This window comes from Somniosus microcephalus, chromosome 17 (assembly GCF_052327205.1).
Source record: "Somniosus microcephalus isolate GS21.2 chromosome 17, FLI_Smic_1.0, whole genome shotgun sequence".
NCBI lineage: Eukaryota > Metazoa > Chordata > Chondrichthyes > Squaliformes > Somniosidae > Somniosus > Somniosus microcephalus.
Window position 1 is genome coordinate 88,301,309 of NC_141003.1, and position 24,100 is coordinate 88,325,408.

The 24,100-nt window shown below is 47.4% G+C and overlaps 1 protein-coding gene across 1 annotated transcript in view; it reads left to right on the plus strand.

The window, feature by feature from the left end:
• Positions 1-24,100, plus strand: part of elapor2b (endosome-lysosome associated apoptosis and autophagy regulator family member 2b) — a 153,116-nt gene that overhangs the window by 99,069 nt on the left and 29,947 nt on the right. The window contains exons 7-13 of the mRNA XM_086010868.1: positions 14,347-14,475; positions 16,406-16,586; positions 18,232-18,360; positions 20,273-20,363; positions 20,467-20,569; positions 22,723-22,860; positions 22,959-23,222. Coding sequence (XP_085866994.1) covers positions 14,347-14,475; positions 16,406-16,586; positions 18,232-18,360; positions 20,273-20,363; positions 20,467-20,569; positions 22,723-22,860; positions 22,959-23,222 — 1,035 coding nt within the window. The remainder of the gene's footprint in view (positions 1-14,346; positions 14,476-16,405; positions 16,587-18,231; positions 18,361-20,272; positions 20,364-20,466; positions 20,570-22,722; positions 22,861-22,958; positions 23,223-24,100) is intronic.

Consider the following 24,100-nt stretch of genomic DNA (forward strand, 5'->3'; position numbering starts at 1 on the left):
GCATTCAAAGGGCTCAGAGACACCATGAGAGAGTGCCAGTCATGGCCAGACAGAGAAGGGCCAACAGGCGTCGGCACAGGAGGCCTTACCCACCCAGGGTATACCGCCAGCAGTTCTCATATCTGAACATGTCTGAGGAGCAGTGTGTTCGGAGGCTGCGATTCAGAAGGGAGGTGGTCACTGAAATCTGCCACCTGCTTCGCGGAGATCTGCAGCCACAGCTGAGGAGCAGGACGTCTCTGTCGGTGGCAGTGAAGGTGACGGTGGCTCTCAACTCCTATGCCACCGGCTCCTTCCAATCCACTACTGGGGACATTTCCAACATCTCCCAGTTTGCGGTACATTGCTGCATCTGCCAGGTGACCAATGCCCTTTTCAGAAGGAGACGTCAGTTCATCTCCTTCCCCATGACCGTTGATGAGCAGCAAGAGCGTGCAATGGGCTTTGCAGCATTAGCGGGCTTCCCCATGGTGCAGGGCGCCATTGACTGCACGCATGTGGCTTTGCGGGCACCTCTCGAGAATGCCGAGGATTACCGCAACCGGAAGGGCTACCATTCGCTCAACGTGCAGTTGGTGTGTGACCACAGGCAGCTCATCCTAGCTGTCAATGCCTGCTTTCCAAGCAGCAGCCACGATGCCTTCATCCTGCGCCAGGCTTCTGTGGCAGACATGTTCGAGGCCCAGCCTCACCCATGAGGGTGGCTTCTCGGGGACAAAGGCTATCCTTTGTGCACCTGGCTGATGACCCCGCTCCGTGCGCCCAGCACCCCTGCTGAAGAGGGATACAATGACGGCCATCAAGCAACCAGGAACATCATTGAGCAAACAATCGGCGTGCTGAAGCAATGGTTCCACTGTCTGGATCGTTCCGTGGGAGCTCTACAGTACTCGCCTGAGCGAGTCTCCCATTTCGTTGTCGTGTGCTGCATGCTGCACAACCTGGCTATCCGCAGGACTCAGCCACTGCCAGCAGACATTGGAGGACCACCAGAGGAGGAGGAGGACCAGCACAGGAGGGAGGCAGAAAGTGCAAGGGCCGCCCGTCGGCGGCTTATTGCAAGTCGGTTCTAGGCCCCCTCTCAGGGAATGGCTTGTGCCAATGGCAGAAGATGAATGTAGCCACTCCACAAGCCCTCAGCCGAGCAGGGCAACCAGGACTTCCAAAAGAAAGCATGGACAGTGCGATTTAAGAATTTTTTTTACTATGATACCTCAGTGCCCTTCCCACATGACAAACTAATGGAGAGAAACCCCCCCCCCCCCCCCCAAAAACACAAATACACCAGTCTCGCCTTTACAAGTAAAACAAATATACCAGTCTTGGCCTTTAAATATGAGACAAATGCAGCAGTCTCGGCCTTTATATATAAAACAAAACATTTGGCCACACCTTCTACTTTTCCCCCTGCGAGGGTGATCCGTTTCGCTTCCGTGACTGGCCCCTACCCGCCCTGCAGCTCCTCCTCAATGGGACCCCAGTGGCTGCAGCAAGGCTGGGGGAAGGCTGCTGAGGGTCAGATGGTGAGACGACAGATGCCCTTGGGGGTCGGCCTGGACCAGCTCTGGGCCTGGAGGGGCCGGCTGCTGACTGCTCCAACTCTGCTTGGGCAGCAGCAGTCTGTCCAACAGCTGGTGGCAGCTGCAATGGAGGAGTGATAGTGTTGGCTGCAGGAATGCTGCCAACCTGACAGATCACAGGCACTCCCTGGTCGGCTGATACATTGGCACGCGCACGGACCAGCACTGCAGCATGTGCAGCAATCTGCTGAGGCACAGACTGCTGGGCTGCTGCGGCATGGCGAGTGCCCCGGTGATGCCTGGCCGATCCAGCGAGTGTGGCAGCAGTTAGTGCCCGTGTGGCCCTGGTCTGTGTCTGCATGACAGCAGCCAGTGAATGCACGGCACGACTGAGCACTTGGCTAGAAGCCGCCTGTGAAGCAGCGAAGTCCTGCTGACTCCTAGCCTGTGCTGTCACGACGTCCTGCAGACTCCTGGCCTGTGCTGCACTGAATTGTTGCAGACTCCTTGCCAGTGACTCTATGGAGTCAGGCATCCTTGCCACTGCAGCCATGTGCTCAGTGTGCCTGCGCTCAGCCTGGGCGCACATTTCCGCTAGGAGCCGCACCTCCTCTGCGCTCACCGTAGCAGGACTGGAGGCCGCACTCGCCCTCCGGGGAGAAGGCCGCCGAGCTTCCCCACCCCTCCCGCGTTGCTGCAGCCCGCTGGTCCCCGGAGCTTCACTATCCTCCGACCCTTCCCCCCCCTGCTCCCCTCCAGGGAAGACGTGTCACCATCATGGCCATGGGCTGCCTCGGCTGAGGGTGTCCCTGATGGGCTGGCTTCCTCTTCCTCCTCCTCTATGTCTGACTCGGACACAGTGCCAGCTTGAGGGGCCACCTCCTCACCTGGCGAGTCACCATCTGAAAGCAGGGAGGCACAAGAGTTGCTTTAGAGTGAGGACAGGGCGGCAGCGAGGGAGGCATGAGTGCTGCTGTGCACTGCATTGGTTCGATAGTGGCAAAGGATGCTGGTGTGAGGCGCAAGTGGAAAGGGAGAGGTCAAAAAGGTGATGACCTTACCATTGGTGCCCAGAACAGGGTCAGCATCTCCAGTGGCGACGGGGCCACTCAGCCGGCCTGCCATGATCCGCTCCACTCGCTGCTTGAGGTCGCTCGGCTGTTTCAGGTCAGGGCGGCCTCCCCCGGTCTGTCGCTGCTGTCTTCTGTTATGCGCCAGCTTGGCCTGCAAGAGAAAGGACAGCCTCTAAGTGTCAAGCCCTGATCTTGCCCGCACTGCCTCCCATGGTCGATTAGCCCTGACAGTGTCAAGCCCTGACCTCGCCTGCACTGCCTCCTATGGTCGAATAGCCCTGACAGTGTCTAAAGTCCTGATTGCGCAAGTGCTTTTCATGACAGTCCCATAGCTGCTGGATGAGGGCTTTCAGACCCGTTTGGCCATAAAGTGAGGTGCACATGCAGGGATGAGGAGGATACTGGAAAGGGTACTCACCCTGACAACCCGAGTGAGGTCGTTGAATTTTTTCCGGCACTGGGTTGGTGTCCTGCCAACCACGCTGTTGGACGTGACCCTGTTTGCCACATCGCTCCATGCTTTCCGATATTCGGCGGGCAGCAGCCTCCTGCCACCCTCAGGGAAGAGGATATGGCGCCTGCGGTCCACTGCGCCAACCAGCAGCCTCAGGTCACCCTCGCCGAAGCGCTGCGCTCTCTCCCTGGCCTTCTTCATTCTCCTGGGTGTGGAGCTGTTCCAGAAGCAGTGTTCAGGCCTTGCCTTAGGGCTGCAGTGTGCAGGGCGTGGCAGCCAAGCAATTCCACCCTCCCCCTTTAAGTGCTGACCTGCGCCTGAGCAACTCGCCACACCTGCGCTGCGCCCGCCTTCGGTGTTTGCGCCCCGGATCGCCGGCTTAGCGCCTAATGATAGTCGTGCATCGCCTGCTTTAGCGCAGCAGCAACCTCTTGGGGCGATGCAACTGAATATCGGCGAAGGTGGCGCTAAGTTGCGCCGGGCGCAAAAGTTAGCGAACGCCATGCTGTAGCGCCCCAAACGTGGCTATACTGAATTTCTAGGCCTTTGTGTCTTAATGCGAGGAGCATTCGTAAAAAGGTGGATGAATTAGCTGCGCAAATAGAGGTAAACAAATATGATTTGATTGGGATTACGGAAACATGGCTCCAGGGTGGTGAAGGCTGGGAACTCAAGATCCAGGGGTATTCAATATTCAGGAAAGATAGGCAAAAAGGAAAGGGAGGTAAGGTAGCATTACTGGTTAAAGAAGGGATCAACACAATTGTAAGGAAAGATATTAGCTCTGATGATGTGGAATCTGTATGGGTAGAACTGAGAAATACCAAGGGGCAGAAAATGTTAGTGGGAGTGGCATATAGACCTCCAAACAGTAATGCGGAGGTTGGGGATGGCATTAAAAGGGAAATTAGAGAAGCGTGCAAAAAGGGCACAGTTGTCATCATGGGTGAATTTAATCTACATATAGATTGGGCTAACTAAATTAGTAACAATACTGTGGAGGAGGAATTCCTGGAGTGTTTACGGGATGGTTTCCTGGACCAATATGTCGAGGAACCAACCAGAGATCAGGCCATCTTAGACTGGGTATTATGTAACGACAAAGGATTAATTAGCAATCTTGTTGTACGAGGCCCCTTGGGTCGGAGCGATCATAATATGATCGAATTCTTCATTAAGATGGAGAATGAAGTAGTTGACTCAGAGACTAGGGTCCTGAATTTAAATAAAGGAAACTACGATGGTCTGAGGCGCGAATTGGGTAGGAATGATTGGGGAATGTCACTCAAAGGGTTAACGGTGGATAGGCAATGGCAAACATTCAAAGACCGCATGGATGAACTACAGAATTTGCTCATCCCAGTTTGGCATAAAAATAAAACAAAAAAGGTGACGCAACCGTGGCTAACAAGGGAAATTAGGGATAGCATAAGATCCAAGGAGAGGTCATATAAATTGGCCAAAAAAAGCAGTAATCCAGAGGATTGGGAGCAGTTTAGGATTCAACAAAGGAGGACAAAGGGATTAATTAAGAAAGGGAAAATAGAATATGAGAGTAAGCTTGCAGGGAACATAAAAACTGACTGTAAAAGCTTTTATAGATATGTGAAGAGAAAAAGATTGGTGAAGTCAAGCGTAGGTCCCTTGCAGTCAGAATCAGGGGAATTTATAATGGGGAACAAAGAAATGGCAGACCAATTAAATACATATTTTGGTTCTGTCTTCACAAAGGAGGACACAAATAACCTCCCAGAAATGTCAGGGAACATAGGGTCTGATGAAAGGGAGGAACTGAAAGAAATCAGTATTTGTAGGGAAATGGTGTTAGGGAAATTGATGGGGTTGATGGCCGATAAATCCCCAGGGCCTGATAATCTACATCCTAGGGTACTTAAGGAAGTGGCCCTAGAAATAGTAGATGTATTGCTGATCATCTTCCAACATTCAATGGAATCTGGAACAGTACCCATGGATTGGAGGGTAGCTAATGTTACCCCACTATTCAAAAAAGGTGGTAGAGAGAAAACGGGGAATTACAGACCGGTAAGCCTGACATCGGTAGTGGGGAAAATGCTAGAGTCCATTATAAAAGATGTAATAGCAGAGCACTTGGAAAACAGTGACAGGATCGGACAAAGTCAACATGGATTTACAAAAGGTAAATCGTGCTTGACTAATCTACTGGAATTTTTTGAGGATGTAACTAGTAAAATAGATAAGGGAGAACCAGTGGATGTGGTGTATTTGGACTTTCAGAAGGCTTTCGATAAGGTCCCACATAAGAGATTAGAGTGTAAAATTAAGGCACATGGGATTGCGGGCAAGGTATTTACTTGGATGGAGAACTGGTTGGCAGATAGAAAGCAAAGAGTTGGAATAAACGGGTCTTTTTTCGAGTGGCAGGCAGTGACTGGTGGGGTACCACAGGGATCGGTCCTTGGACCCCAGCTATTCACAATATATATTAATGATCTAGACAAGGGAACTAGATATAATATCTCCAAATTTGCAGACGACACAAAGCTGGGTGGGTGTGTGTGCTGTGAGGAGGATGCTGAGAAACTACAGGATGATTTGGACAGGTTGGGTGATTGGGCAGAAGCATGGCAGATGCAATATAACGTGGATAAATGTGAGGTTATCCACTTTGGTGTCAAAAACAGGAAGGCAGATTATTATCTGAATGGCAATAGATTGGGAGAAGGCGAAGTGCAACGAGACCTGGGTGTCCTTGTGCACCAGTCGCTGAAGGTAAGCATGCAGGTGCAGCAGGCGGTTAAGAAGGCAAATGGTATGTTGGCCTTCATAGCGAGAGGGTTTGAGTACAAGAACAAGGATGTCTTGCTGCAGTTGTACAGGGCCTTGGTGAGACCACATCTTGAGTATTGTGTGCAGTTTTGGTCGCCTTATCTGAGGAAGGATATTCTTGCCATGGAAGGAGTTCAGCAAAGATTCACCAGGCTGATACCTGGGATGGCAGGAATGACGTATGAGGAGAGATTGGGTCGATTGGGCTTGTACTCGCTGGAGTTTAGAAGAATGAGAGGGGATCTCATTGAAACTTATAAAATTCTGGCAGGACTGGACAGACTCGATGCAGGGAGGATGTTCCCAATGGTCGGGAAATCCAGAACCAGGGGTCACAGTCTAAGGATAAAGGGGTAGGCCTTTTAGGACAGAAATGAGGAGGAATTTCTTCACCCAGAGAGTGGTGAACCTGTGGAATTCTCTACCACAGAAGGCAGTAGAGGCCAATTCATTAAATATATTCAAGAAGGAGTTGGATATATTTCTTAAGGCTAAAGGGATCAAGGGGTATGGGGAGAAAGCCGGGACCGGGTACTGAAATTGGATGATCAGCCATGATCGCATTGAATGGTGGAGCAGGCTCGAGGGGCCAAATGGCCTACTCCTGCTCCTATCTTCTATGTTTCCCTTTCGCGCTCTCCTCTCTATCTCTCTCTCCCTTTTGTGCTCTCCTGTCTCTCTCTCTCTCTCTATCTCTCTCTCCCTTTCGCGCTCTTCTCTCTCTCTCTCTCCCCCTCTCCCTATCGCTCTCCCCTCTCTCTCTCTCCCTATAGCTCTCCCCCTCTCTCCCTATCGCTCTCCCCCTCTCTCTCTCTCTCTCTCTCTCTCTCTCTCTCTCTCTCTCTCTCTCTCTCTCTCTCTCCCTATCGCTCTCCCCTCTCTCTCTCCCTATCGCTCGCCCCTCTCTCTCTCTCCCTATAGCTCTCCCCCTCTCTCCCTATCGCTCTCCCCCCTCTCTCTCTCTCTCTCCCTATCGCTCTCCCCTCTCTTTCTCCCTATCACTCCCCTCTCTCTCTCCCTGTCGCTATCCCCCCTCTCTGTCTCTCCCTATCACTTTCCCTATCGCTCTCCCCCCCCTCTCTATCTGTCTCTGTCTGTCTCTCTCTCTCTCCTCATCGCTATCCTCTCAATTCAATTCAATTCAAATTGCTTTATTGGGATGACAAGGTACATCTTATGTTGCCAAAGCACAGAAAAACATGTATGATTGAACACGTAAACGCAGATCTAGACATACAGTGTATAGACAGATATATCCCTGTATATATAAATATACACACATATAATATGGATATAATCTTTTCTTAGATTTAATGGTTGTCCCTCTGCTTATGGCAAGCTGCAACATAGTTTGCCGCTAAAGTGACGCAATTTCTCTGTTCCCCTAATAGATATGGGAGCTTTTGGTGGTCATTCAAATTTTTGAATTCAGGGCATATTTTTATGAATTTTGGGTAGAAATTCCCCCTTATGTCCTGATAGTTTCCACAAGTTGTGAGGAAGTGCATCTCTGTCTCCACCACTCCCTGACTGCAGTGAGAGCATATCCTGTCCTCTCTGGGCAGCCAGGTCTGCCTGTGTCTGCCTTTTTCGATGGCCAGGCTATGCTCACTAAATCTGTACATTGTCAAGGTTTTTCTCAGTTTGCTATCTTTTACCATGGTCAGGTATTCAGCCATGATGTATTGTCTGTTTAGGGCCAACTAGCAATCGAGTTTGTTTTGGTTTTTTGTCGTTTCTGTCCAGTAGGTCAAATATTTTTCCTTTTGTTTAGTGACAATTGTGTTGGGTCGAATTCTCTGTGCTAGGATGTCACTGTCCTGGGGCTGATTATTATTGGTAGTGTTAGTAGTTACTTCACTGAGCCCCAGGACTAGTTGACTGAGGGGACTCTTCTCTATGATCATCTCTTGGCATTTCAGGGCTTCGTAATGATAGCAGTGGGGGTCGCTCATTTTTAGGTGTTTCCAAAATTTGATGGCTCTTTTTTGGATATTAATTAGTAGTGAATATTCCTAACTCTGCTCTGCATGCATTGTTTGCTGCTTTCCTCTGAGTCCGGAGGATACTTTTACAGAATTCTGCATGTAGGATCTCAATTGGGTGTTTGTCCCATTTTGCAAATTCTTGTTGTGTTAGCGGGCCCCACACCTCACTGCCATAGAGTGCAATTGGTTCAATTACTGCTTTAAACATTTTGAGCCAAATGTCAATTGGAATTTCTATTTGGATTGACTTTTTAATGGCATAGAAAGCTGTTTTTGCTTTCTCTTTCAGTTCATTCACAGCCAAATGAAAATTTCCTGAAGAACTGATTTTTAAGCCTAAGTATGTGTAATTTGTAATTTGTTCAATTTTAGTTGCTCCTAGTGTGAAGTTTATTCTGGGTCCCTGATGTCTGGATCTTTGCTGGAACACAAGAACTTGGTTTTTTGGGGGTTTATTGTCAGGGCCCAGGTCTGACAGAACGACTCTAGTAGATCCAGGTTCTGCTGTAGACCCTCCTCTGTTGGTGAGAGCAGAACCAGATCATCTACATAGAGGAGGAATTTAACCTTGGAGTCATATAAGGCGAGGCCAGGTGCTGTAGATTGTTCAAGTAGTTTTGCCAATTCATTTATGTAAATATTAAAGAGTGTCGGTGAGATGGGCGAGCCCTGCGCCACACCACGCCCCTGTGAGAAATATTTTGTTTGTTTGTCTCCAATTTCAACTGCACATTTATTGTTTGTATACATTGATTTAATTACACCATATGTTTTTCCCCCTACACCACTTTCAATAAGTTTTAAGAATAGACTGTCGTGCCAAATAGAATCAAAAGCCTTCTGGAAATCTATAAAGCAGGCAAAAATTTTGCTTTTGTTTTGGTGAACATGTTTGTCAATTAGGGTGTGTAGGGTGAAGATATGATCCGATGTTCTATAATTTGGTAAGAATCCAATTTGGCTTTTACTCAAGACATTGTGCTCCTCTCTCTCCCCCCCCTCTCTCTCTCTCTCTCTCTCTCCCTATCGCTCTCCCCCTCTCTCTCTCTCTCTCTCTCTCTCTCTCTCTCTCCCTATCGCTCTCTCTCTCTGTCTCTCCCTATCGCTCTCCCCCTCTCCCTCTGTCTCTCTCTCTCCCCCTATCGCTCTCCCCCCTCCCCCCCTCTCTCTGTCTCTCTCTCTCCCCCCCATCGCTCTCCTCTCTCTCCCCTCTCTTTCTCTCTCTCTCTCTCTGTCTCTCCCTATCACTCTCTCTCTCTGTCTCTCAATTCAATTCAATTCAAATCGCTTTATTGGCATGACAAATTACATCTTATGTTGCCAAAGCATTGGAAAACATTCATGTTTGTTCACAAAAATACAGATCTATCCATACAGTGTATAAACAGATATATCCCTGAGTGTATAAATATACTTTCATATAATTTATATATACTCTTATCTTATCTTTAGTGGTTGTCCCTCTGTTTATGGCAAGCTGTAACATAGTGTGCCGCTAGTGTTATGCAACTTCTCTCTTCCCCTAGTAAGTATGGGAGTTTTTGGTCATCATTCAATTTTCTGAATTCCGGGCATATTTTTGTAAATTTTGGGTAGAAATTCTCCCTTATGCCCTGATATTTTCTACAAGCTGTGAGGAAGTGCATCTCTGTCTCCACCATTCCCTGACTGCAGTGAGAGCATATCCTGTCCTCCCTTGGTAGCCGGGTCTGCCTGTGTCTACCTTTTTCGATCGCCAGGCTATGTTCACTAAGTCTGTACATTGTCAGGATTTTTCTCAGTTTGCTGTCCTTTACCATGGTCAGGTAATCAGCTATGTTGTATTGTCTGTTTAGGGCCAAGTAGCAATTGAGTTTGCTTTGGGTTTTTGTTGTTTCTGCCCAATATGTCAGATATTTTTCCTTTTGCTTAGCGACGATTGTGTTGGGTCGAATTCTTTGTGTTACGCTGTCACTGTCCTGTGGCTGGTTATTGTTAGTAGTGTTAGTATTTACTTCACTGAGTCCCAGGACTAGTTGACTGAGGGTATTCTTCTTTATGGTCAGCTCTTGGCATTTCAGGGCGTCGTAGTGATAGCATTGGGGGTTGCTCATTTGTAGGTGATTCCAAAATTTGGTGGCTCTTTTTTGGATAGTGATTATTAATGGATATTGGCCTAGTTCCGCCCTGCATGCATTGTTTACTGTTTTCCTTTGAGTCCGGAGGATACTTTTACAGAATTCTGCATGTAGGATCTCAATTGGGTGTTTGTCCCATTTTGCAAATTCTTGTTGTGTTAGCGGTCCCCATACCTCACTGCCATAGAGTGCAATTGGTTCAATTACTGATTTGAAAATTTTTAGCCAAATGCTAATTGGGATTTCTATTTGGATTGATTTTTTAATGGCATAGAAAGCCCTTCTTGCTTTCTCTTTCAGTTCATTCACAGCCAGTTTGAAGTTTCCCGTAGAACTGATTTTTAAGCCCAAGTATGTGTAGTTAGTGGTTTGTTCAATTTTGGTTGTCCCTATTGTGAAATTTATTTTGGGTCCCTGAGGTCTGGATCTTTGCTGGAACACAACGACTTTGGTTTTTTTGGGATTTATTGTCAGGGCCCAAGTCTGGCAGTATGACTCCAGCAGATCCAGGTTCTGCTGTAGACCCTCCTTAGTTGGTGACAGCAGAACCAGGTCGTCTGCATAGAGGAGGAATTTAACCTTGGATTCATATAGGGTGAGGCCGGGTGCTGTAGATTGTTCAAGTAGTTTTGCCAATTCATTTATGTAAATATTAAAGAGTGTCGGTGAGATTGGCGAGCCCTGCGTCACCCCCTGCCCCTGTGGGAAGTATTTTGTTCGTTTGTCTCCAATTTTAACTGCACATTTGTTGTTTGTATACATTGATTTAATTACATCATATGTTTTTCCCCCTACCCCGCTTTCGATAAGTTTCAGGAATAAACCGTCATGCCAGATGGAGTCGAAAGCCTTCTGGAAATCTATAAAGCATGCGTAGATTTTGCTTTTGTTATGGTGAACGTGTTTGTCAATTAGGGTCTGTAGGGTGAAGATATGATCTGATGTTCTATAGTTTGGCAGGAATCCAATTTGGCTTTTACTCAAGACATTGTGCTCCTCAAGGAAGTTTATAAGTCTTTTGTTTATGATGCTACAGAATACCTCTCTCTCTGTCTCTTGCTCTCCCCCTCTCTCTCTCTCTCTCTCTCCCCCCATCGCTCTCCTCTCTCTCCCCTCTCTCTCTCTGTCTCTCCCTATCGCGCTATCTCTCTGTCTCTCCCTGTCGCTCTCCCCCTCTCTCTGTCTCTCGCTCTCCCCCTCCCCCCTCTCTCTCTCTCTCTGTCCCTCTCTCTCCCCCCATCGCTCTCCTCTCTCTCCCCTCTCTTTCTCTCTCTCTCTCCCTATCACTCTTTATCCTCACCTAGCCTGCTCTCCCTGCAGCCCTGATGGCTGCGCTCTGGCTATGGTGCATCTCCTGCACAAGCCTCAGTGGCTGGGCCAGGGCTGGAGCCAGGCTGGGTGCATCGAGAGCAGGTACAGGAGGAGCTGGAGTCAAGATAGTGGCCAGTACAGCCAAATCAGGAGCTGGCGTCACAGATAATGGTGCCATTACAAAAGGAGCTGGAGCAGGAGTGAACGGCGTTAATCACAGAGGGGAATGGGGGAGGAGAATTCTATGCGAAGGGTCAGTGCGTTCAGGACTGGGGGAGGCTCTGTACTCCAGGGAGGGTCAGTGCCTCCAGGAGAGCTGAAGATAAAATTAATTATACACTCTTTTGTTAAAGGTTAAACACATTTGAAAAGTGACTTGGCTGGAAGGTTACTTCCTGCAAACCAGAAAAACAACCTGAGATCGCAGCATCGAGTTTGGTGCACATCACCACCTGGTGGCCATGGCCTGAAATTGCAGCCAAACTTTTTATTTTACCAAATATACTCGAAATAGTAGCTATTGGCCCAGAATTTGCGTTCGCCATCATTCCGCCTTTGAAACTGACCGCAGCTTCGGATTTGACACACGCGCATCCTAATGTCAGCCGTGGCTCAGTGGGCAGCACTCTCGCGCCTCTGAGTCAGAAGGTTGTGGGTTCAAGTCCCACTCCAGAGACTTGAGCACAACAATCTAGGCTGACACTCCAGTGCAGTGCTGAGGGAGTGCTGCACTGTCGGAGGTGCCGTCTTTTGGATGAGACGTTAAACTGAGGCCTTGTCTGCTCTCTCAGGTGGACGTAAAAGATCCCATGGCACTATTTTGAAGAAGAGCAGGGGAGTTCTCCCCGGTGTCCTGGGGCCAATATTTATCCCTCAATCAACATCACTAAAACAGATGATCTGGTCATTATCACATTGCTGTTTCTGGGAGCTTGCTGTGTGAAAATTGGCTGCCGCGTTTCCTACATTACAACAGTGACTGCACTTCATTGGCTGTAAAGCGCTTTGAGACGTCCGGTGGTTGTGAAAGGTGCTATATAAATGCAAACCTTTCTTTCTTTCATGTGGAAATCCTGAAGTTGGGGTCCGTCATTCACAGCTCCGACACGAGCTGTGCTGTGCCGCCCACCCCCCCAACAGAGCCGGCAATCGGTGAAATCACCCAAATCAGGGAAACTGACGAAAACTCCAGCTCTTCCGCAGTAATCACACTGTAACTAATATTTAGACCCAAAGGGATTTGGTGTAACTGGGGTTTTAACAGCGTATTGACAGATAAACGCAGGTTAAGGGCCTTAAAACTATGTTTAATTTTGTGCAGTGTGAAATTTGTCCATTTTAATAAAAATTTAAATTTTTAAGAAACTTTTCAGAAACATTTAAAAACATCTTTATTTCAGATTTGCCCTTTCCCCGTGTGAGAGCCCCAGTCTTTCTTTAGCTCTCTCTAACTATTTTTAAAAAGTAAAAGCTTACTCACTTCCTGGTTCGCTGTCTGTGTCCCACCCTTTTGATTGGCTGCTCCGACAGCCCGTTGAGGTCACAGCAGCTCGCACTGGGGGATCCCCATTAACTGCTGTTGATTTGAATTGAAGGTCGGGAAACCCGAAGTTCTCGACACACGGGGATCGCGAGGTCCTTGTGCGGAGCGTACTTCGGGGCCGGCAGCAAACGCCTTCGCCTCACCGCTGACCGCAAATTCCGGGCCAGTTTGTTTCATAACGTTATGCAATAGTCCTGACATTTTAACATTGAAAAGTTCTATCACAGCGCCACCTACAACCATAACCAGGATTGCAAGAAAACGTGGATACTTTTCGAACAGGGAGAAACATTGACACAACAACAACTTGGGTCAACATCCCCAGCATCGAAGCTTTGACCACGCTCGATCAGCTCCGATGGACGGGTCACATTGTCCGCATGCCCGATACGAGACTCCCAGAACAAGCGCACTACTCGGAACTCCGGCACGGCATGAGAGCCCCAGGTGGGCAGAGGAAACGCTTCAAGGACACCCTCAAAGCCTCCTTGAAAAAGTGGAACATCCCCACCGACACCTGGGAATCCCTGGCTCAAGACCGCACAAAGTGGAGGAGAAGCATCCGGGAAGGTGCCGAACACCTCGAGTCTCTTTGCCGGGAGCAAGCGGAAGCCAAGCGCAGGCAGCGCAAGGAGCGCACGTCAACCCAAGCACCCCACCCACCCGCCCCTTCAACCACCGTCTGCCCCACCTGTGACAGAGACTGTAGGTCCCACATTGGACTCACCATTCACCTGAGAACTCATTTTTAATGTGGAAGCAAGTCATCCTCGGTTCCGAGGGACTGCCTAAGATGAAGTATTTATATAGCGCCTTTAACGTAGTAAATCGTCTCAAGGTGCTTCACAGGAGCGATTATCAGACAAAGTTTGACACTGAGCCACATAAGGAGATATTAGGGCAGGTGACCAAAAGCTGGGTCACAGAGGTAGACCTCGGGGTTTTCGATGTAATTTGAAATGGAATATTGTGACCCACCTACTGATTTTGTTATATAATGGATCTATTCTACAGGCTAAAATCTTGATTTCTATCAAACTAAAGTGGATTCACTGGCGCGCAGCAAGTATAATACATACAAGTAGTTACACCTTTAGACTGGTCAGTTAATAGTCAATCTCTGCAACTTTTTACTTCATATAAAACTATTATCTAGTTGGGTGATGAGGCAACACAGGTTATTGGAACACAACGCGATGGCGCAAAGTTCTGGGACATAGGTTTGAATTCCTTCCCACCTCTACTGAGTTGCTGCTGTCGGCTGCTTTGTGATGGAAATGCATCGAGAGGACATCTGGCCCCTCTCGGTTAGGAGGTGGCAGGGCAGGGGTGGGGGAATTTGTAGATGAAGCAGTATTAGATGATGTACCGGGTAACTGATTGTGGTACAATTGACCTGATTTCTAATTAAAATTGCTGAAAGGTTTAAGAAAGGACGATAGCAACAAATAGATTACTAGAATGGTGTATCTTCAAAACTGATACTGTAGCAGCTAGTTCCCTTAATGATTTACTTTTGAAGTAAATAAAAGTCTTTTGTTGCCAAATTATATTCTTTCTTCATCGTTCCAGAGGAAGGATCCAGTGAATGTAAAAACCGTCCACCGTGTACAGAGAAAGACTTTTTTCAAATACATACAGCATGTGACAATGACAAAAAGGTAGCTATATTTTGCACTTTTTTTACTGTAACATTTATGAATATAAATTCAAATTTTTTCACCCATTTGAAATTTATCCCCAGCAGACACTTACAGCAAACAGGCAATGGGATCGCTGTGCCCTCTGATTATGTTTTGGGTGCGCGGCCCCTTTAACGGGCTGCGCGGCCCATTCAGATTTCCACATGCGCGCGGTTATTCCATTGTAAAGCCGGCGAGCAGCCTGTGTGGGATCACAGGTTAGCGCAGCCGTCTTAACGGGAACATTGGATGGGACCCCTGTTAAATGTTTAACGTTTAATATTTTAATGTAGATCCTGAGCTTCAGTTGTGTTGTCTGATGTCTTGTGCAATTTGATTATTGAGTAAATACAAGTACAGAAAAATCCCGTTTGTCATTTTGCCAATGTGAACAGATGACGCGGAGCGATTCGGTCCAGCGGCTGCAAGATCTCACTTCCAGGATTCTGCTGCTTATTTACGGGTTATTTTACTGGACGAGTAACCCAGAGGCCATGGGCTGGATTTTGATACTGGAGGCGTGTAGGAGGCGGGACTACAACTTTCGGGGTTGAGATCCTGTGCATGTCATTGGATGCCTAGTACTAATAGGGATAATAAACGACAATAGGATTAATAAACGGTGAGCCGGCTTTTAAATTGAAAAAACCACAGACCGTGCAGCCCAAAAAAGCACTAAAGGGAACATTGCCTATTAGCATATTACAGTGTGGCTTTCACCTGAAACAGGTGGTTGCCTGGGCTGGCCATGTGCCGGGGAGAGGGGCGGTAAGTATATCACTGCGATTTCCCGGGCGCTACCGTCCTGTTCCTGCAGAGTGGAGGGAGTTAAAATTGACTCCCATGTGTTTTGATTCAGTGCCCAATGTTTCAACATTAGGGTTTTAAAGAGTGTTACAATCATGTTAAAGTTGAATCGTCAAGAACCATGGGGGCAAAATTGGGTTGCTTTGCGCCTCCCGTTAGCGCCCGAGGCAAAGCACTTAGCGCCTCGTGGCGCTGCACCTCCGGCGATGACATCGTTGTGCGCAGCGGCCCGCTCGCGCCTCGGCTGCAAACTTGGGTTGCGCCCCCTGACCTACCGCCGGACGCTACCGCCGGACGCTATGTCCAGGGTCAGGGGGGTGTTCTTGCGGCCGGGGCGGTGATAATTAAAGGGCAGGTGCCGGGCGGCCATTTTTATTTGGGCCGCCTACCAGCACCTGCCCCCTCTGGCCTCCTCCTGTGGGGTGCCGGCCGCGATCGCTCAGCCCGGCGCTCCTCTTTGAGTGCTGGGCTCTTTTGCCGGCGGCCCGCTCCACGGTGGTCCAGCGGGGTCCCGGTGCGTGCTGCACTTGGCCCCTCCCCTTTATTCAGGGGAGGGAGGCCTGTAATACCGCGGCGCTACGTGCCGACACGCGTGGTGCTGCTGCACGTAGTGCCGCGATATTGGGCTGGAGCGCCCCAAGAGGGATGGGGAGCGCTTCCAGTAGCCCCGCCTCCTGCTTGGGGCGCAACCATCCAATTTCGGACGCGGGGGCGCTAACTTTTTCGGTCCGGCGAAGTTAGCACCCTAACGGGGGCGCGACCCAATTTCCCCCCCCCCCCCCCCCGAATAAGTTTTGTGTTTGAAAACCTGGCGATGAGAAATCCGTTGATACGACTGTTTCATCATTTTACCAATTAAAATACTCAGAAGTTCCAGTTTAACATGTTTCAGAAAGTAACCCTTTACAAAAATTAGGAGGGAGAAACAATTAAAATAATGATTTGTATTTTATTTTTAAATTGTGTAGCTCGGGTCACCCGTTACTCAATCATAAAGATCGCGTGGCTAATATTGTCATGTAGCCCTGCTGCCATGTCATTTCAATAATGTATAAAACACTTTGAACTCAGGAAAACCGAGCATTTGATCATTGTTTTACAGACTCAAATAATGTACAAATGGATAACGCCGAAGCTTTGCAAGGAGGATATTAAAAATGCAATCAAGCTTCCTCCTTCGGGAGAGAAGAAACCGTGTCCGCCGTGCAACCCGGGCTTCTACAACAACGACACTTCTACCTGTGCCGCCTGCCCCTCGGGCACCTATTCAGATGGAACCAGTTGTAAGCGTCCTTACATTTTATTTATCTACCTTTAACAGTTTTATAAATGCAACAGTTTTTGAGCAGAACTATGCTGGCCCAATGGATACAATCACTGCCTGATGTAGATCTCAGCCACTCGGACGATAGGATCCCGTGTTAGATTCCCAGTCTATGCTCTGTTGGCTGATCACTGTTGGGAGAGCAATTCAGGGATAAATGGGTCATTTTCCGGTTGGCAAACTGTAACTAGTGGGGTGCCGCAGGGATCAGTGCTGGGGCCTCAACTATTTACAATCTATATTAATGACTTGGATGAAGGGACCGAGTGTAATGTAGCCAAATTTGCTGATGATACAAAGATGGGTGGGAAAGCAAATTGTGCGGAGGACGCAAAGAATCTCCAAAGGGATATAGACAGGTTAAGTGAGTGGGCAAAAATCTGACAGATGGAGTTTAATGACGGAAAATGAGATGTTATCCACTTTGGTAGGAAAAATAAAAAAGCAAATTATTATTTAAATGGGGAGAGATTACAAAATGCTGAGGTACAGAGGGATCTGGGGGTCCTTGTACATGAACCACAAAAAGTTAGCATGCAGGTACAGCAAGTAATTAGGAAGGCTAATGGAATGTTGGCCTTTATTGCAAGGGGGATGGAGTATAAAAGTAGGGAAGTCCTGTTACAACTGTACAGGGCGTTGGTGAGACCACACCTGGAGTACTGCGTACAGTTCTCATTTCCTTATTTAAGGAAGGATATACTTGCATTGGAGGCAGTTCAGAGAAGGTTCACGAGGTTGATTCCGGAGATGAAGGGGTTGACATATGAAGAAAGGTTGAGCAGGTTGGGTCTATACTCATTGGAGTTTAGAAGAATGAGAGGGGATCTCATTGAAACGTATAAGATTCTGAGGGGGCTTAACAGGGTAGATGCTGAGAGGATGTTTCCCCTCGTGGGGGAATCTAGAACTAGGGGGCATAATTTCAGGATAAGGGGGCACCCATTTAAGACGGAGATGAGGAGGAATTTCTTCTCTCAGAGGGTCGTGAATCTTTGGAATTCTCTACCCCGGAGAGCTGTGGAGGCGGAGTCAGTGAATATATTCAAGGTGGAGATTGACAGATTATTGAATGATAAGGGAGTCGAGGGTTATGGGGAGTGGGCAGGGAAGTGGAGTTGAGGCCAAGATCAGATCAGCCATGATCTTATTGAATGGCGGAGCAGGCTCGAGGGGCCGAATGGCCGACTCCTGCTCCTATTTCTTATGTTCTTAAATCTCCTTTTTGTGTGGATATTCTGTTCTGCTAAGGAAAAGTTCCAGAAGTTTTTATCATCAGGGAAAGTTTAAAAAAAAAATTTGAAGCGAATGTGTATTCTCCCTTCTGTGAAGTGATTTGCAACATTCCTGATCCCCACAGTCTACCTGACTATGCAGTGCCCCAGCCCACAGGTACCAGAAGCTTAATTCGGTAATGTTTTGTAGATCAAAGAAGTGTAACACACACAACTGTAATGTTTGAGCAGCAACGATCAATATACCTGGGCACATCAACAAGTGCAGCCTGGGTAACCTGGAAAAGCACAGCAGACCATAAAATATATCAATGCTCGAGAAACCGATGGTTTCCTTTGTGTATGTAATATTCTTTCTCCTTCATTAAGCGTGTAAGCAGTGCCCGGCTGGGACTGAACCCGTGCTGGGCTTCGAGTATAAATGGTGGAACACTTTGCCAGCTAATATGAAGACTTCATGTTTCAACGTTGGAAATTCTAAGTGTGATGGAATGAATGGTAAGCTTTCATAAGAGGATGTATTTTCTGTTGCTCGTGCTTTCAGAGGCTGTGGCCGTGTGTTCACGCTCAAGTGCAGGGCTCAGAGCTGAAGTTTGATGTTCGGGGGAATCGATGTCGCCGGTTTTACAAATGTTGCAGAAGAAAGATTTTTACACGTGGAAGCTGCGAAGAAAAATATTCGAAGGGTTGATAAAATTCTACAAAAGCGACGTTTGTTTTTTTTTAAATTCATTCACGAGATGTGGGCGTCGCTGGCAAGGCCGGCATTTATTGCCCATCTCTCATTACCCTCGAGAAGGTGGTGGTGAGCCGTCGCTTTCTTGAATACAACTGAATGGTTTGCTCGGCCATTTCAGTGGACAGTTAAGAGTCAACCACATTGCTGTGGGTCTGGAGTCACATATAGGCCAGACCGGGTAAGGACAGCAGATTTCCTTCCCTAAAGGACATTAGTGAACCAGATGGGTTTTTATGACAATCCGGTAGTTTCATGGTCACCATTACTGATACTGGCTTTTTATACCAGATTTATTTAATTGAATTAAAATTCCCCAGCTGCCGCGGTGGTGATTTGAACTATAGTCCTTGGATTCATTAGTCCAGGCCTCTGGATTGCTAGTGCAGGAACATAACCACTATGCTATCGTTCCCCCTGTCTAGCATCTATTGGTGTCTGACTGCGTCAAGTCAACAACTCACTTTGGGTTGAAGGGACACAATTGAAATGGACCTGCATCCCGCGACCGTATGAATCTAGCTAGAGTTATAAAGCTGCCTGCAAAGCTAACATTTGGTTTGCATTTAATGTGGATTATAACGCTGTGATTCAATTTAATACATAATGGGTTTTTAATGAAACTTTTTCTCATGGGTTTTTGTTGGTGCTTGGGGATTGAACAGAACTTCTACGTTTGTCATTGAGTGTCCGCATTAAGCACTTCCAGGTCAGCCGTTGCCTGGTTACACACAGAGTGAAGCTCCATTCCTTCTGCCCAATCAGCGCATCGTAATCGTAGGTCTACTGTGTGAATTATTCCACTATCTACGTCAGCCATCATCCTTGAGTGAGATTGTCCAATGACGCTGAATTATGGTCGGTCTTGCTCTGCAGAACAACACCTCAGAAATCACAGAAACCCCACAGTGTAGATAGAGGCCATTTCGGCCCATCGAGCCTGCACCGACACATATCCCACCCTATCCCCGTAACCCCACGTATATAATCCCCCTAACACTAAGGGTCAATTTATCATAGCCAATCAACCTAACCCGCACATCTTTGGACTGTGGGAGGAAACCGGAGCACCCGGAGGAAACCCACGCAAACACGGGGAGAATGTGCAAACTCCACACAGACAGTCACCCGAGGCCGGATTCGAACCCGGGTCCCTGGCGCTGTGAGGCAATAGTGCTAACCACTATGCCACCGTGCTGCCCTGTTGGGAACTGGGTTGCGATTGCCAGACTAACTTTGGTTTTGTAAGATCCTTAAATTCATTAGAGAGAAAGCTGTTTTCCAGTGGTCTGCAGAGTATCTTGGCTGGATTTGAACCAGGGTACAATAAAGGAAGGGTACTGTGTAGTGTATGTGCCTTTAAGTCAGAACTACTTTTTACAGCTCCTGTATACTGTAGTACCGGCAGTGACCACACCGGTATATAAGCTGTGCGCATGCCTCTGTACCCCAGTCTAGAGATTACCCTCCTCCAGTAAAGACCTGTTATTTGTTTATGTACAGCATCCGTGTAATTATTTATCCACTGAACCACGGATCTAACAGGTACTAATCTACAGCACCAGCGAGCGGCCAAGGCAATGTGAAATAAAGTGCAAATCAAGTATTTTGTGAAGAACAAGATTTAGGTTGTTAGAAATGAAGTTGCTCATGTGTTTTTCTTTCTCTTTGTAGGGTGGGAGGTGGCAGGAGATCATGTCCACAGTGGAATCGGAGGCTCTGATAATGACTATCTCATATTAAATCTGCACATTCCCAGATTTAGGTTTGGCATATGTAGCTTTTGCTGAAGTGATTCAAAGATTGTGTGACGATCTTGCGATAAATTAGATGGAAGTTTCTAACACATCTTCTGCTATTTTGCTTAGCTCACCAGTTTCATCAGTGCGATCTACTGGGATGGAAGTGGGAAGGATCACCTTTATTTTTGAGACTCAGTGTGTTGGAGACTGTGAGTTATACTTCATGGTGGTAAGTGCATAGAGTCATAAACCTTCACAGCACGAGAGACCGATTGGTCCATTGCACCTGGGCCGACTCACTGAACGAGCTATCCACTTATACAATGGCAAAATACTGTGGAAATCTGAAATAGCAACATCCGTGGAAAGAGAATTAACGCTTCAGGTCGAAGACCCTTCGTCAGAACAGTTCTGACGAAAGGTCTTCGAGCTGAACCGTTGACTCTGTTTCTCTCTCCGTGGATGCTGCCTGACCCGCGGAGTGTTTCCAGCGTTTCCGGTTGTTATTCGAGCTAGCCACTTAGTTGCTTTCCCATATCCTTGCATTCTTTTTCTTTTAAAAATATTTATCCATTTTTTTCTCTCTTAAAAGCTGTTGTAGATTCTGCTTCCACCACTGTTTTGGGTAGGTTATTCCGTATCGTGACAATCCTCTTCACAAAAAATATTTCTCCTAACATCGCCGCTTTGTCTACCTCCAGCCAATTTCCCCTCAATTGCAGGATAGCTTTCCGAGTGGCCAGTGGCCCTTTAAGAGTCCTTGTGGTGGGTCGTCCACTCCCTGATGTTCTGGTGTTCACCGGGATTGTGCTGAGTTCCAGGAGCACCATAGATTTATGATGAGCTCACCTTGCATGAAGATGTGAGCTAAGTGAGAAGCACGTGCAGAGCCTCGAGCAGTGATCTTGGCGCCACTTTTCCCAGCTGCGGTATTCGTGCAATAAATTCCTATAGCCTTTGTTTCTGCCCACGGGTTTATATAGTGTGGTGCATGACCATTTAGACCCCTGTGGGACTGTGGAAATCTTGTTTAAATTGGCTTTTATGAATTTGACAAAGCAAATCCCACTTACTGGTACTGCATAGAATCAAAGAATTCCTTGAGGCACGATGTGTGGATGCACATTGCTCTTGTATCTTTAGTTAGTTATTTAGGCTCATAGTGCCGTATTTGATTAAATAATTTGATGTTGATTTGGGATATTGCAGGTAAGTGTTTGAATATTCTTATTAATTATGGGAAGTTTATATATTTTATTTTACAAGTGTATATTTAAAAAAAGTACTTATCATACAGTGGTTGCCTGACTTATTGCAAAATGGTGTTTAGACACAGAGCCTTGGCTTCCAGGTTATCTTGCTGCTCTTCGCTTTCAGTGGAACAGTCGGAGTTACTGGGAACCAAAGTTGAATGGCCAACTATCATGCTTGAGCATTTTGCTGCAAGGATTACATCGGATTACATCGGATATAAAGCTCAGAAACAGGCCATTCGGCCCAACCAGTCCATGCCGACGTTTATGCTCCACTCGAGCCTCCTCCCGCCCTTCCTCATCTAACTCTATCAGCGTAACCCTCTATTCCCTTCTCCCTCGTGCATATCTACCCTCCCTTTAAATGCATCTATACTATTTGCCTCAACCACTCCCTGTGGCAGCGAGTTCCACATTCTCACCACTCTCTGGGTAAAGAAGTTTTTTCTGAATTCCCTATTGGATTTCTTGGTGACTATCTTATATTGATGGCCTCTAGTTATGGTCTTCCCCACAAGATAGTGGTGCCAGCTGGGAGGTCCGCCTCTGCAGTTCTGCAAGATAAGAGTTTTGCTAAAGACTTCTAACTTCCCAATGCAGCACTTAACCCATACAGACCAGAGGCTCCCAGATTTGATATCCGGGCTGCTCTCGGCTTGGGCAAGAGTTGGAATGCTACAATTGGCCTCCGCACCTCTGGGCTTGAGAGTGAAATCAGCCAGAAGTCAGACTCCTGATCGCTGCCCAGTGACCTGTGCTGGAAGAATGAACAGGTGTGAAATGGTATCGTCTTCGCCATGACACAGTAGTCTGCTGACACTCGCTGTTTAGTCTCACACAGGAAAAGCGGCCTCTTGGGTGAGGTGCTAGAGGAACTGCTGGTGCCTCGAGGACCATATTCCAACAAGAGTCTGTGCCATCAGGTGGGGGGAGGGAACAGGACATTTGGGGGTGAGAAAAACGAACTTGTACGTAACTAAAAATAATTGCCGTTGGTTTCTTCTGATGTAAAGAAGAGGCCATTATGTAGGGAGTTGTCTTGGCAAATTTGTTATAGTAATGACAGGTCACATTATTAAACTGGGTATGTGGCATAAAAATCAGGACCTGTTTTACCTCTAATTTTCAGGATATAAATAGAAAGTCCACTACTGTTGTGGAATCTTGGGAAGGTACCAAAGAGCGACAGTCTTATACTCACCTCGTAACGAAGAATGCAGCTGTTACCTACACTTGGGCTTTCCAAAGATTAAGCTCGCCACAAGAGGCAAGTCCATGTTTTTAAAATGCTTTTTATCCTGAATGGATAAGTTGAACACGGGGAAAAATGAAGGTGTATTTTAATTCGTCAAATTAATGTTGCAGATCAGAAAGTATATGAATGATAATGTGAAGATCTACTCCATCACTGTAAACAATGCGGAAAATGGGGTAGCCTCACAATGTCGTCCTTGTGCACTTGGCACGGATCAGAGACGGCCCTCTTGTGTGCCTTGCCCAGCTGGACACTATATTGATAAAGACACGAATCAGTGCAAGGACTGTCCTCCTGACACCTACCTCTCGGCTCACCATGCGTATGGCGTAGAATCCTGCATTCCTTGTGGACCCGGCAGCAAGAATAATAAGGTATGTATGCGTTCAACTGAAATACTGTTGTCCTACAGAGCGAGCAATTAAAATGAATGAGGCTGGAATCTTATTTAGATTGCCGCCCCTTGACCTTTCTGCTGTGTTGGATGCCATTGGCCACTCCATCTGTCTGTGTCCATAGCACCACCTAACCTGGTTCCTGAAGCCAGCACGTCTCCTGTGATGGCTTTTCCTTCTGCCCTGTGTAGGTCACCTCGTGTACCAAGACTCCATCCTCTGCTTCCATTTTTTTCATCTACATGCTGACCCTTAGTGACACCATTCGTGGGGTTAGTTTTCACATGTATGCTGATGACGGGCAGATCTACCCCTCTGCCACCACCCTCAGCTGCTAGACCACTACTGTGCTGCCTAGCTGCTTAACCGGCATTAAGCCCTGAATGAGCAACAAGTTCCTTCATCTTAACATTGGCAAGACCAAAATCTATCCTGTTCACCTCCCGCCACAAACTCCAAACCTCAGTCCTCGCTCCATCTTTTTCTCTGCCTATTGATTCTCACTGAGCCCAATGATGTGCAAACCTAGTGTATTGTATGACCCTGAGATCAGCTTTAAAGCCCACATACTAAGCACAGCCAAACATCAGCTTACATCTCCGCAACCCCCCTTGCCTCACCCCCAGTGCCTCTGAAACCCCTCTTCATGCCTATTGTTGCCTTCAGACTCGGATGCCCCAATGCTTTCCTTGCTGGCCCTCCAAGCTCTGTCCTTCACAAGTTTCAATTGATCCAACAGTCCCGTTCCCCTCCAGTCCCAGTCCCTGTCCTTGCTCAGCTTCATCGCTTCACCAACTTCCAATGTATTGATTTCAAAATCTTTATCCTTATCTACAAATTCCTCTATGGGATAACTG